The 12,821-nt window shown below is 36.4% G+C and overlaps 1 protein-coding gene across 2 annotated transcripts in view; it reads right to left on the bottom strand.

The window, feature by feature from the left end:
* Positions 1 to 12,821, bottom strand: part of DIAPH3 (diaphanous related formin 3) — a 522,354-nt gene that overhangs the window by 225,592 nt on the left and 283,941 nt on the right. For both annotated transcript variants that reach the window (XM_066380803.1, XM_066380804.1), the window contains one exon: positions 8,740 to 8,979. In XM_066380803.1, coding sequence (XP_066236900.1) covers positions 8,740 to 8,979 — 240 coding nt within the window. The remainder of the gene's footprint in view (positions 1 to 8,739; positions 8,980 to 12,821) is intronic.

Raw genomic sequence — 12,821 nt, 5'->3', positions numbered from 1 at the left:
AGATTATCTCCAGTATATGGTTTTTTGACCCTCTTAACAGGGTCTTTTGCAAAACAGCTTTTAATTTATTAAGCCCAACTTACCAATTTTTTTCTTTCAGATATCATGCTTTTGATATGTGACCTAAAAAGTCCTCACCAACACCTAGAGCACCTTATGTTATTCTCTTGTTATTTTCTATTAATTGTTTAGTTTTCCATTATAAATTTAGCTTTCTGATCTCTTTTAATTTTGGGGAACAGTATGAGGTCTAGGTCTAGATATATATATATATTTTTTTTAAATTAATTTATTTTGTGACAGAGACAGAGAGAGGAACAGACAGAGTGGAAGGGAGAGAGATGAGAAGCATCAATTCTTTGTTGCGGCTCCTTAGTTGTTCATTGATTGCTTTCTCATACGTGCCTTGACTGGGGGGCTACAGCAGACCGAGTGACCCCTTGCTCAAGCCAGAAACCTTGGGTTCAAGCTGGTGAGCCTTGTTCAAACCAGATGAGTCCACACTCAAACTGGAGACCTCGGGGTCTTTAACCTGGGTCCTCTGCGTCCCAGTCCAACACTCTATTCACTGCGCCACCGCCTGGTCAGGCTAGATATATTTTTTTAACATGTAGGTATCCAGTTTCTCCACTTCTTTAAAAGACTATTCTTTTTCCACTGAATTGTCTTTGGTCTTTTGTCATGATTAGCTGACTGTACCTGTGTGGGACTTCTTCAGGGCTCTCAATTCTGCTTCACTATCTGGGGTTTTTTTTGTCAATACTACAATACTTTGATCACTGTAGCTCTATTTAAGTGTTGAAGTCAGGAAATGTCAGTCTTCTGACTTTGTAATTCTTCTTCAGTGTTGTATTTGCTCTTCTGGGTCTTTATATATCAATATAAAGTTTATAATCAGTTTGCCAATATCCACAAAATAACTTACTAGAATTTTAATTGGGATTGCATTAAATCTATTGATCAAGTTGGAAACAACTGACATCCTAACAATATTAAATGTTCCTTTCCATGAACATGGAATATATATATATTTTTTAAGTCTTTTTTATTTCTTTCATCAAAGTTTTATAGAGTTCCTCATACAGATCTTATACATACTTGTTTAGATTAAAACATAAGTATTAATTTGGGGGGTACTAATGTAAAGATATTCTCTCTTTGATTTCAAATCTTAATTGTTCATTGCTATTATTAGGAGAGAACTGACACTTTATGTCCACTTTATATGCTAAAACTTGGCTATAACTGCTCTTTTGTTCCAGAAAGTATTTGTGTGTGTATGGGGGGGGCATGGTTGGGGGGACTTTTCTACATAGGCAATTATTTTACCTATAAATAGTTTTAATTATTTCTTCCAAGTTTAAATATTTTTAAATTTTTATTTATTGATTTGGGAGAGAGAAAGAGGAAGAGAGAAACATCAATTTGTTGTTCCACTTACTTGGGGATTTATTGGTTGATTTTGTATATGCTCCAACTGGGGATCGAATCTACAACCTTAGCACATTGGGACGACACTCTAACAAATTGAACTACCTGGCCAAGGCCTCTTTCAAATTTATATTCCTTTTATTGTATTTTCTAGTCTTATTGCATTAGCTAAGATTTCCCGTACAAATTTTCCCTTATTGTCATGTCTTTGTCTAGTTTTGGTATTACAAGTATTTCATAACCATACTCTTCCCTGCCATCTAATAAATGCTCATAAATACTATTGGTTAGTATAGATAATATGTTATACGTTTTGCCTCTGAACCCAAAAATGCAGATTCATGGTAAAGGAGAGCAAAATAACAAGCTTCCTAGAGTTTCAAAAAGGGAGCATCCCATTTAAGCTTTGACTTTTCATTCATAAAATGTAAATACCAGGAATGGCAAGCAAGACTTATATTGGGTGCATCCTCTGATTTGTAGTAACTGTTGATATGCAAGGTGTTAAGGGGGACTCTGAGGCTGTGAGGGAAAAATAAGTTTGACAGATTAGCAATACGTGTCATAGAAGCAGTGAGGTATAGCATACAAGTGATGTCTTTGATGACTGTGAGCAAAGCTACTTGGGTCTTTTATAATTCTATTAAAATAATTCTAATTTACAATGTTTAATAGCAATAAAAACAGATATAATGTATATAAACTTATCAAAAACACTAGTTAATAAAAACAATTAAATGTTTCTTGTGAAATGAGCCTGACCAGGTGGTGGGGCAGTGGATAGAGCATCGAACTGGGATGCCGAGGACCAGGGTTCAAGACCCCGAGTCCGCCAGCTTGAGTGCGGGCTCATCTGGTTTGAGCAAAAGCTCATCAGCTTGGACCCAAGGTCACTGGTTCAAGCAAGGGGTTAGTCGGTCTACTGAAGGCCCACGGTCAAGGCACGTATGAGAGAGCAATTAATGAACAACTGAGGTGTCGCAATGCGCAACGAAAAACTGATGATTGATGCTTCTTATCTCTCTCTCTCTCTGACTCTCTCTCTGTCTCTGTAAAAAATAAAATAAAATAAAATAAAAAGAAATCTTAAAAAAAATGTTTCTTGCAAAATGGAATCTATTAAACGTGTTAATGAATGAGTTAAAGGGTTTAAGAATTCTAAACAGTTTCACATTGCTTCAGGAGTCAGTATTTTAGTGACTTCATTGGCTGGATGTGAAATAAGAATGGCATTTGTTATCTGCAAGTCTTTGGCCAAAAACTGCTTTGCTTTCAAAGGGTGCCAAAATTTACTAGTGTGATTTTGCCAATTTGATAAAGAATAAAAATGTCTCTAAATTTCTAAAATGCGGACTGCAGATGGAACAATGGATTGGTTTGGCAGAGTTCTTTCTTAAAAATAATTTCAAAGAGTAAAGGAAAAGGTGACATATAAGAATTAAAATTTCACACAAAAAGATTCACGGTATTAACCTGCGTGACTGTAACAGGTAGGCAAAATCCAAACTGCCTATAACAGGTGGATGTATTTGTCTCCTGCTGTTTATAAACACTGAAACTTGACCTGTACCAGGTAGAGTCTTGCAAAACAACCCAGGACACTGGCCATCAACTTATTTCAGTTTCACTGTGTACCTGAAATTCATATTTCTTTAGTCCTTTCATTCTCAGAATAGTGCTTAGCTTGGCAAAAAAGAGGCAACATTTTATGGAAATATTTCCACCACTCGTCCCAAAATAAAGTAGTAGTTTTTTTGTTTGTTTTGTTTTGGTGTTGGTTAGGTTTTGCTTTTTTATGTTTGTTGGTTAGTTACACACCACCAATCCAGGATCTTCCATTCTGGGGAAAGGAAGTAGGGCAGAAGACAGGTAAGCAATTCTCAGTTCAGTCTGTGCATTAGAATTGCCCTTTGAAACCGCTCCCCCCCCCCAAAAAAAAAACAACTGATACTAATCAGGATGCACACACACACACACACACACACTCTGCAGTCATCTAATGTGGGGCTGGTGTATTTCCTCAAGGGCACTCCAGGGGGAGAATCAGTGTCCTGAAAGGGGAGCTGTTCACAATTTTAAGAAGTCACTCACTAGAGTTTGTAGAAGAAAAAGAAAGTTCAACATATTATCTAAAAAAGCTTGCCTGTCACAACTTTGACGAAGTTTATCAATTTTGGCCTGTGCTTGTAAAAGGAATATATAGAAGAGTAGATAAAATTTTCATCCACTAGAAAAGTGAACTTAGACAAAAATCAATCTTGCATGGCAACCCCACCCACCTTTAACACCTAACTCCCAAGGCCCAGAGCCCCATTCTCCTGCATCCTTTGATGGATTCTCTTTGAGATGAACTCACCTTATGCTCTACTGCCACAAAGAACGGAAAGTTCCCTAACAAAGTGATACTGTGGGCAGATTTTTAGCAGAAACAGTGGTTATTTGTTTCTGCATTCCACCGTCCCCCAAATAACAGCACAAATGCTGACAAAAAAATAGTTATTACAGTTGAACTTTTCCAAAATTTATTACTATCCTAATATAAGAAGTCAGCTTAATCACCTAAAACAAAGAGCTACATTTCATAGCTGTTTCATTCATCCAGTTGTATTCACTGAGAAAACACATCACATCAGACACTAATAAACACTATTAAACGCAAGTTATATTTACTGCATGGGGATTGATAACATCAGATTTTATATTTACAGGTTAAATGTGTCTCATATTTTAATATGGTGGTGAACTTTGATGGTTGGGTCAATCATTCTTTTGCTAGATCTACTTGGGCGAAAAAAAGATCCTGGCCCCACCAACATTATTTAGAGAACAAACTTCAACATTCACCACATACAAATTTTTCCAGGTAGGCATTTTGGTTAAGCAAACACCTACCATTTGCAGATGAAATTTCTAAGGTTATATATTTGCATTTAATCAATAAAGCTCCTAAAAAACAATATAATATCAAACTACCTGCTCTGAGCAGGAAGCTCAGGGGGGATAAATCATCATGCCAGCATGTCGATGTCATGGGCCTGATCCCTAGCCAGTGTACACATGAGAAGCAATCAATGAATGCACAAGGGGAACGAATAAGTAGGACAGTGAGTTGATGCTTCTCTCTCTCCTTCCCTCCCTTACTCTCTCTCTCAAATCAATAGGGGAAAAAAATCAAACTATTATCCAGTTTTTATTTAAAGTCTAGTCATATCTTTGGAGGACTTTTGTGAATAAAAAGTAGTCTATCCATTGTCCTAAATTACAAGTCTAAGGTTAATCCATTTGAAAACCCGTGCCATCAGCAAGCAAGGTACTTATCCCGTTTTTCTTAAATTTGAAGTAGCATTACTGTAACTAAAGTTAATAATAATCTTACTAAGAGGATTCTCTTGGAGTGTCAAGTCCTAAGAAGCCCTGAATGCATAGGGGACAAGAAAGGGATATTTTCACTTATTATTTCTAATAATATAGCTTCACACCACATTTTTCCTTAATAATTATACCTATGCAAAATGTCTTTTTTTCTTTTTTAGTGAGAGAGACAGAGAGAGGGAAAGACAGGAAGGAAGAGAGAGAGATAAGAAGCATCAATTCTTTGTTGAGGCACCTTAGTTGTTCATTGATTGCTTTCTCATGTGTGCCTTGACTGGGGGATTACAGCAGACCAAGTGACCCCTTGCTCAAGCCAATGACTTGGACTTCAAGCCAGTGACCCTGCACTCAAGCTGGCGACCTCAGGGCCTCGAACCTGGGTCCTCCACGTCCCAGGCCAATGTCCTATCTACTGTACCACTGCCAGGTCAGGCCACATGCAAATTTCTTCTTAAGAAGTCCAGCTTTGGTTAATCAGAGAAACCACTATTTTTAGCTCATGAAAAGTTTCATAACCATGTTTGTACTTCATTTTTACCCCCGAAAGTCTCAAACCTATGCATCTACTTTCATTTTTATTTACATCTTAATAATAGATTATGGTTTATGTTTATCTTCCATTTCACTTTTTATTTATCATAAGTCATATCCAATCCTTGGGACAAAAGAAAGTAGTCAAACCCTTTTCTCTCTCTGAACTCAGAGTAATTTTAGCTAGCCATCTCAATTACAAATGTATAAGATATAATTTAGCTCCTAAAATTTATATATAATATATGTGGAATTCAACACTCATGTAATTATTCTACACTGTGAAAAGTTAATAAGATGAATTTTTATGCACACTAGAGCTAAATGTACAAAGGCCATTTAGAAGTAAAAATTTTAGAAACAGAATATTAAATGTCACAGGATTACCCAGAATGTTTTAACAGATTAAAAATAACCCTGTCTTTCTACTTTCAAGTATATATGGGATTCCTTGTATGGAGGCTTATAATCAAACCAAATGCTTTATACCCTGAGTGAAAATTCAATCACAATTGTCAAAGATCAAGCTGCTACTTCTGATAAAAACACATGATGAGATATCATCTTGTTCAATATATGCTTTCAACTTGACATGTAGGCTAATAAAAAGTATGAAGTTCTAATATTTATTTTATTTCTTGTACAACAGAAGTCTCCTAAGAGGAATTAAAATATCTAGTCTCATTGCCTGAAAATACAGTCAACTCTATTATCTGGAGACAGAATTAGTGCTTTGCACACTGACTATATAGTAAAATAACAACAGTATGCATTGCATTGGCAAAAGATTTTAAAATTACTATGCATCAATGACTGTGAGACACAGTCTATTTTCAACTATATAATAACTAAGAGATGCAATACTGTGTCTACATACACTGTCATTCACTCAACAGCTATTATTTAAAAGTTGCTAGGTATCAAGACCTAATCACTCCTCAACATCCCTCTTTTGAGGAAGGCATCAGGCAAGGCATGTGGTCAACTCTGTGACCCGGCTGTAGTTTTGAGATGCAAAATCTAAAGAGAAAGACACTTAGCACCATGAAACAACTCCAGGGAATTTGTAGGTGTGAACTTAACTCCCTGCCACCTTCTCTGCATCCATTTTTCTTCCTTTGCCGCCTTTCTCAGGGAAAGCCTGGACCTGGCAGTCTAGCTTTCTCTTTGTCCTTCAACCTCCACGTTCATAATCACCACCCCCCAATTCCCTAGGTGTTCCTAACTGTTATACTTCCCTGCGTCCCTGTCCTGTTCTACCCCCAGCCTCTCTGCTACTTCCTTAGCTCGGACCACCTCTTCTCAAAGCACAATGACTATCATCGGTGGACACACAAATATTGGCTACGTAATCGAATGAGGCACATCAATCAGATGTCCTTTGAGACACTGAAGTAAACAAGGGGAAGGAAACACCAAAAACAACCTGAGCTCATTTATTTCTTCAGCAGCCACTTCAAAAATGTAAGTAGCATGGAGTTCTTTGACCCTTTTTCCTTCACCTCCCCTTGTCTTCCCAATCTGTTCTCTCAGTTACATTTCCTCTGTCACTCTCCAAGGTCACATGCTACATGTCAGCCAATGACCGAGTCTCTCTCACTGTCACCCTCTAACCAACGCTGTGCCGTAGAACCTTCTGCAATGATGGAAATGAGCTATATTTATGTGGCCAGTACATAAGGGCGCTGATTCACTCGAAACATGGCATGATTGAGAAATTAAAATTTTAATTCTATTTAGACTGTAACTAATTTCAATTTAAATAGACATATTTGGCTAATGGTGACAGTACTAGACAGTGTAGCTTTCGTTTTTCCAAACTGCTATTAGCATAATTTTCCTGTAAGATATCTGATGACATAACTTGCCTTACAGGAATAACATGTCTCCATAAAACCTTCACCATAAGGTGTGACATTTGAGGCTTTTCACAATCTCAGCCAACTTACTACCGTATTTTCATTTTCTCCACTCCCATCCAGGCTCCCAGTGCACTAAATCACTCAGTGTGTCACACATGCCACATAACCTTTTATACAAACTGTTGACTCTTGCTTAGAATGCCTTCTCCTCTCCTCTCCTCTCGAGGAACATACACACACTATCCTAGCTCTAGCTCCAATTCCTTTCTGCTCTGAATGCTGAACTGCCCTTCCTCAGCTGAGATAGGCCTTCTCTCTAAACTCTACTACTGTAAATTTTTGTATATAAGCTCTATTCAGTAATTTAATCACAACTAATGGTTTAAATGTGAACACTGTAAGTTACACTTGTGCTAGGTAAATATTAATCATATACACTAAATGAGATGATTAGGTCAAGCACTTGGCATAAAATCAGTAAGCATTCTATAAACAGGCAGAGTCTTCAATAAATGTGTTATGAATTACATCATGCCAGCAATTTCACAGAATATAGAAGTCTAAGAAAACAAAAAGAAAATAAAAAGATGAAGACAGGAGAAGGAAAAAACTCACAAGGCGCTGATACCAGTGGGAGGCTTAGGTTGGGAACTCATGTAAGAAAAGCTATGAAAGCACCAAGAAATTAACTCACAGCTAAAGCTGAACTTCTTTCTCACCTTCCCTTCCTAACTGGCAATAAAAATAATCAAATTCCTTAGTCAGGGAAAGTAGATGTTACCAGGTCAAGAACAAGAGAAGGCTTTTCTTGTGATGTGTAACTGAGAAGAATTTGTTATAAGCAGATCAATAAAGCACTATTACTATGGTCTATTATTTAGGTAAGAGCTCTGTTAAATGAAACACTGAATATATTTGCTGTAAAACAGTATTTAACTTGTGGAAGAACCCAGAAGAAAAAAAATCTCTCAGCTTACTCAATTTTCATATCCTCTAAAATTATATTTAGACAAAAACATTTCAAATCTGAGTTATGTTTTATTTCCCTTTATATAATAATAATAATAATGATTTACTCTTTATATAAAGCAATCTGACTTTTTTCTCCCTTTATTCTGCCTACAAAAAAACAAATACATAAATAAATGCAAAGAAATGTTTAAATAGGTAAAGATAAAAATTTTAGTGGCAATCCTAAGCAATTCTCAATACATATACCATCATATATGCAGGTAACTTTATTAAATATTAGGTTTAAATATTTTGATGTTCCAATTCATTGGTTAGAGAAAACAAAAGTTTATGACATAATTTCTGTTATTAAACAAAATCCTTGAGTTGGATTTGTAGATCAGAGAAAAATAATATTTGGATTAATTCAGAGGTTGAGTAAATTAGCTTAGTTCACTCTGGGTTTGGGTTCACGGCTCAAGTTGTTGATAATGAGCACATGAAAATAAAAATATTTAAATAATATAATCAGTGCTGACAATTTATGAGGAAGTGCAGAGGCAAATACGTGTTTTTAAAAAGACAAACTCACTTTACAGAGAGAGCTAAGATTGAAGCCGAAGGTTTGAGCGTTCCGGGAGCCAGCGTTCATGTAGTTTCCCATTAGCAGCACAAGTTCCAGCAACCTGCTAAAGCTCCTGCTCTTCTTTATCTCTTCGCAGGCAGCGCTGACAGCCATGATGTCAGGCTTGATGTTATTCACCTGCTCTTCAAACTGGAGCTTAAAGAGAATAGCACTGAGTCGTGGCCGCAGTCTCTTCACATTGCTCATCTGATTGAAAAGAAAATAGCACATTTCCTTTAAAATGCACGGTATGCTTTAGTACTGTAAGACTGCAAGTAATCTGGGATGATTTATTGGTATGACAGTACCAGAGAGCAATATGTCCCCTAAAACTGATAGCAGAAGAAAGAAAAGCCCAGCTTGCTTTTGTAAGGAATCCAGAGCCATCCTTCAAAAAGAAAAGAAAAAAAGAAAAGATGCTCAGTGAAAAGAAAGCTTTAACTAAATGATAAAGTTGAAGTGATAAAATACATATTTTTAACAACTAATTTTTAAAAAGAGGATATAGACGCAACAAATAACAAAGCACTCCTCTCATTCATTTTTCTTCAAAACTGAAACATGCTGGGTCATGTTTAAAACACCCTCAGAAAGTTGTAAAAGAGGATTTTTCTTCAAACAGCAATTGCTGTCCTCAGACGCACTGCTGAATGGCAATACCTGTTAGGTAGAGAGAGAGTAAATAGGTCCCAATTTGGACTAAATTGACTTCCTTCAGCAACACAGGAAAGTGGAATGACTTCTGACACACACTAAATTAGTGGAGCTTGAGTTGGGAAGCATGGGCGTAATAGGAGACAAAGGCAGCGCAAAGCCACAGGCCTGCTTGGGACACGGGGTTTCCCTGTGGGGAATGTAGGGGGCTGAAAGTATAAAAAAACACACTCAAAAGGAATAGTCAGCAAGTTCTTGCCTTAAACTTATGTTCTAACAACACATGTGAGGGGAAAAGCCACTTCCCTGAAGGCTAGAGACATAGGACATTTAAGCTATATATGAATATGGATTAGGAATTTGAGTCTTAAAACAGATTAATGGAGAAGTAATAGTGTAACTCTTGAACTTCAACAACTGTTATAAACAAAAGCAGTTTGAGGCAAGGTCGGGAAAAAATGATGACAGAACATGACAGGGTTAAAATAGGGTCCAGTTCTGTCAGTCACAAACCCAAAAGGAAAGGCTAAAATACAATGACTCATGAGGTATACAGAATGTTAAAGAGATAGAAAGCTATCTGTTAATAATATAACTGATTGTTATTTAAAATAAGATATGGAATACAAAAACCTCTATTTATTAGATTCAATAGGATAATAGAGACACTGCTTTAATGATGTAATAATATAACCCAACACACTCATCTAAAAAGAACTAAGTAGCCCTGGACGGTTGGCTCAGTGTAGAGTGTTGGCCTGGTGTGTGGATGTCCCAGGTTTGATTCCGGTCAGGGCACACAGGAGAAGAGACCATCTGCTTCTCCACCCCTCCCCCTTCTCTCTCTCTCTCTCTCTCTCTCTCTCCCCCCTCCCTCTACAGTCATGGCTCAATTGGTTCCAGCTAAGTTGGCCTCTGCCTCAGGCACTAAAAAAAAAAGCTCCATTGCTGAGCAAGGAAGTAAGGGCCACAGATGGGCAGAGCATCGCCCCCTAGTGGGCTTGCCAGGTGGGTCCCAGTCAGGGCTCATGTGGGAGTCTGTCTCTCTGCCTCCCTTCCTCTTACTAAATAAATAAATAAATAAATAAATAAATAAATAAATAAATAAATAAATAAAGCAAGCAGTAAGTAAGTAAGTAAAAGACCTAAGCTATAAAGAGTAAGCTCTCAGTAGGTACCTCAGAATATTGGACCAAATTCCTACAATGACTAAATATTGGACCAAATTCCTACAATGACTAAAACGTTTCTTAGCAAATAATATAAATATCTAATTTACACTAGTACTCTAATTTACTTGACATGTAAAATGTTTGTTTATGTGCACAAAGCCAAGATTCTAAGAGCTCAACTGATCCATTAATAAGAATGGATAAAGTACTTTAAGGAATGTCTTCAAATTCCTGTCTAAAGAAAACAATTTTTTCTCCTAGAAGTAAAAAACTAAGCTCAAACAATGCATTTTTAAAGTAAAAGAAGCATTACTAATAATGGTTTTATAGAATAAATTTAAATAATATAAAATTTTAGGACAAAGTGAGGTCCTACTAGAATAACCTTTAGATATTGAATGTCTAGTACACAAGCAGACTAAAGCGGTGATTACTTCTCATAAAGTCATTTCATGTGTCTTAAAATGCTCTCAAATGGACTCGCCTGCCTGAAATTTTTATCCTTACTTAAACATTGCAAATGGTTAGATGTTCAAATTACATTGGAGTAATTCTATATAATACTCTATTTTACTTAGTATATCCTTAGAATAAAATATCCGTAAGAACACACACATGGCTACATATACTCATGGCCTTACCAAGGTGTATAATGAGTCCAAGGCATCTGTTTTCAGTCTGTGCCCTTATTCATGATTAGGAAGGTAGGTATTTAGCACTTTGCAATAAACATGAGAAGAAATTCTCAAGTATCTCATGAAAATCATTAGTATTACAAAATATTAATTTTTATAACAGATATTAATGTACAACTTTGTGCACAAAGACTGCTTAAATGGCTATACAACACAGCCCCAAAATATGTTAAAGCTTTCCTGCTGACACGCTAACCATCTGCAGCCAGTATAAAGTAATTAATATTCCTAAAAAAATATATAACCTAGATTTGTATGAGTAATGAGTCTACCAGGCAGTAGGGACAGGTACCTTGAAAAGACAACATAAGCCTATGATGTAATGCAGAACAAAGTGCTATGTGTTCATGAAAAACCCTGACAAAGCAAAGCCAGAAAAGGTAACCAAATGACAGGTCTGTGACCCACAGCTTTGTAAATTAGATGTCCTATTCATATTTCTCTTTCTTCCAAATTTAAAAAAGGCAGTATTTTGACTGACATGAAATAAATGTATTTTAGTGAATGAAATTACAAGGCTGGAAAGGAACATGAGAAATCGCCCGGAGTGGGTTCTTGTCTTTAGTCCACTATATATTTAGCAGACTCTGACCCCACAGGCCAAATCGTTGCCCCTTATATTTAAAAACAAAAACAAACAAACAAACAGAAACTCAATGAAAGCTAATGTTCTAAATTTAAATCTTGGGATCTATAATAGCTGGGCTCTTTTTCTTGTTAATCATAAATCAAAGTTCATTTCTTCAGATGGAAACTGAAAGAAAATAGGTTTAAGAAATGGGAATTTTTTTTTTTAATTCTGAAGAATGTTTCCTTATCACATATTCAGTCAACACTGGGATTTGCTTTTTGTGTGCTTGCTAAGGAGCTCTGGCTGGGCTGACAAATACTCAACGGAATGCAAAGATGGAGCTAGAGCGTACAAATATTACTCACAGTGCTAACAGAAAGTCCGGGGGAAAAAGAAAGGAAGCCTTATAGTAAAAGTAACTTTAAGATAGTTAAAAATTAGAGTGGTATCATTTAAAATTATTCTTATAGAATCTTAGCAATGTAAACCCACACCACCAAAATCTGACAATAATGAGTTATGACCTGAAGATCTAAAAGCATAAAAAATAAAAAATATTTTATTTCACTATTATTTTTAAAGGCAGGGAGACATCCTCCTGCAGTCTCCCAACCACCACCTCAGATGACACATGCCAGAATGAAAAAATCTTAAAAACAGTGACCAGTGAAAATCAAACAAGCAAAAGCCGGAACCCTAAGGGTAATTTTTATTTCAAAATTTTATTTGTTGACAATATATGTTGTTGAAGCAGGCACAAAATAAGATGAAGAGACCTTTAGAGAATCATTGAACCAACAAGTATTGACGGAGTGCCCATTCAGGACGATGAGAGGCACAAAGGTCGTGGTTACTGCCCTTCTAGCACATTTCATCTAAGTCTTTCCATCTGTCTGGACAGATAAACAGTAGGAAAAGTCCTCAAGAAGTTGTAAACTCTGATGATCTCATTAGGTT

Source organism: Saccopteryx leptura, chromosome 4, assembly GCF_036850995.1.
Source record: "Saccopteryx leptura isolate mSacLep1 chromosome 4, mSacLep1_pri_phased_curated, whole genome shotgun sequence".
Lineage (NCBI taxonomy): Eukaryota > Metazoa > Chordata > Mammalia > Chiroptera > Emballonuridae > Saccopteryx > Saccopteryx leptura.
The sequence above is the reverse complement of the archived record's forward strand: the minus strand, read 5'-3'. Positions and strand labels throughout refer to the sequence as shown.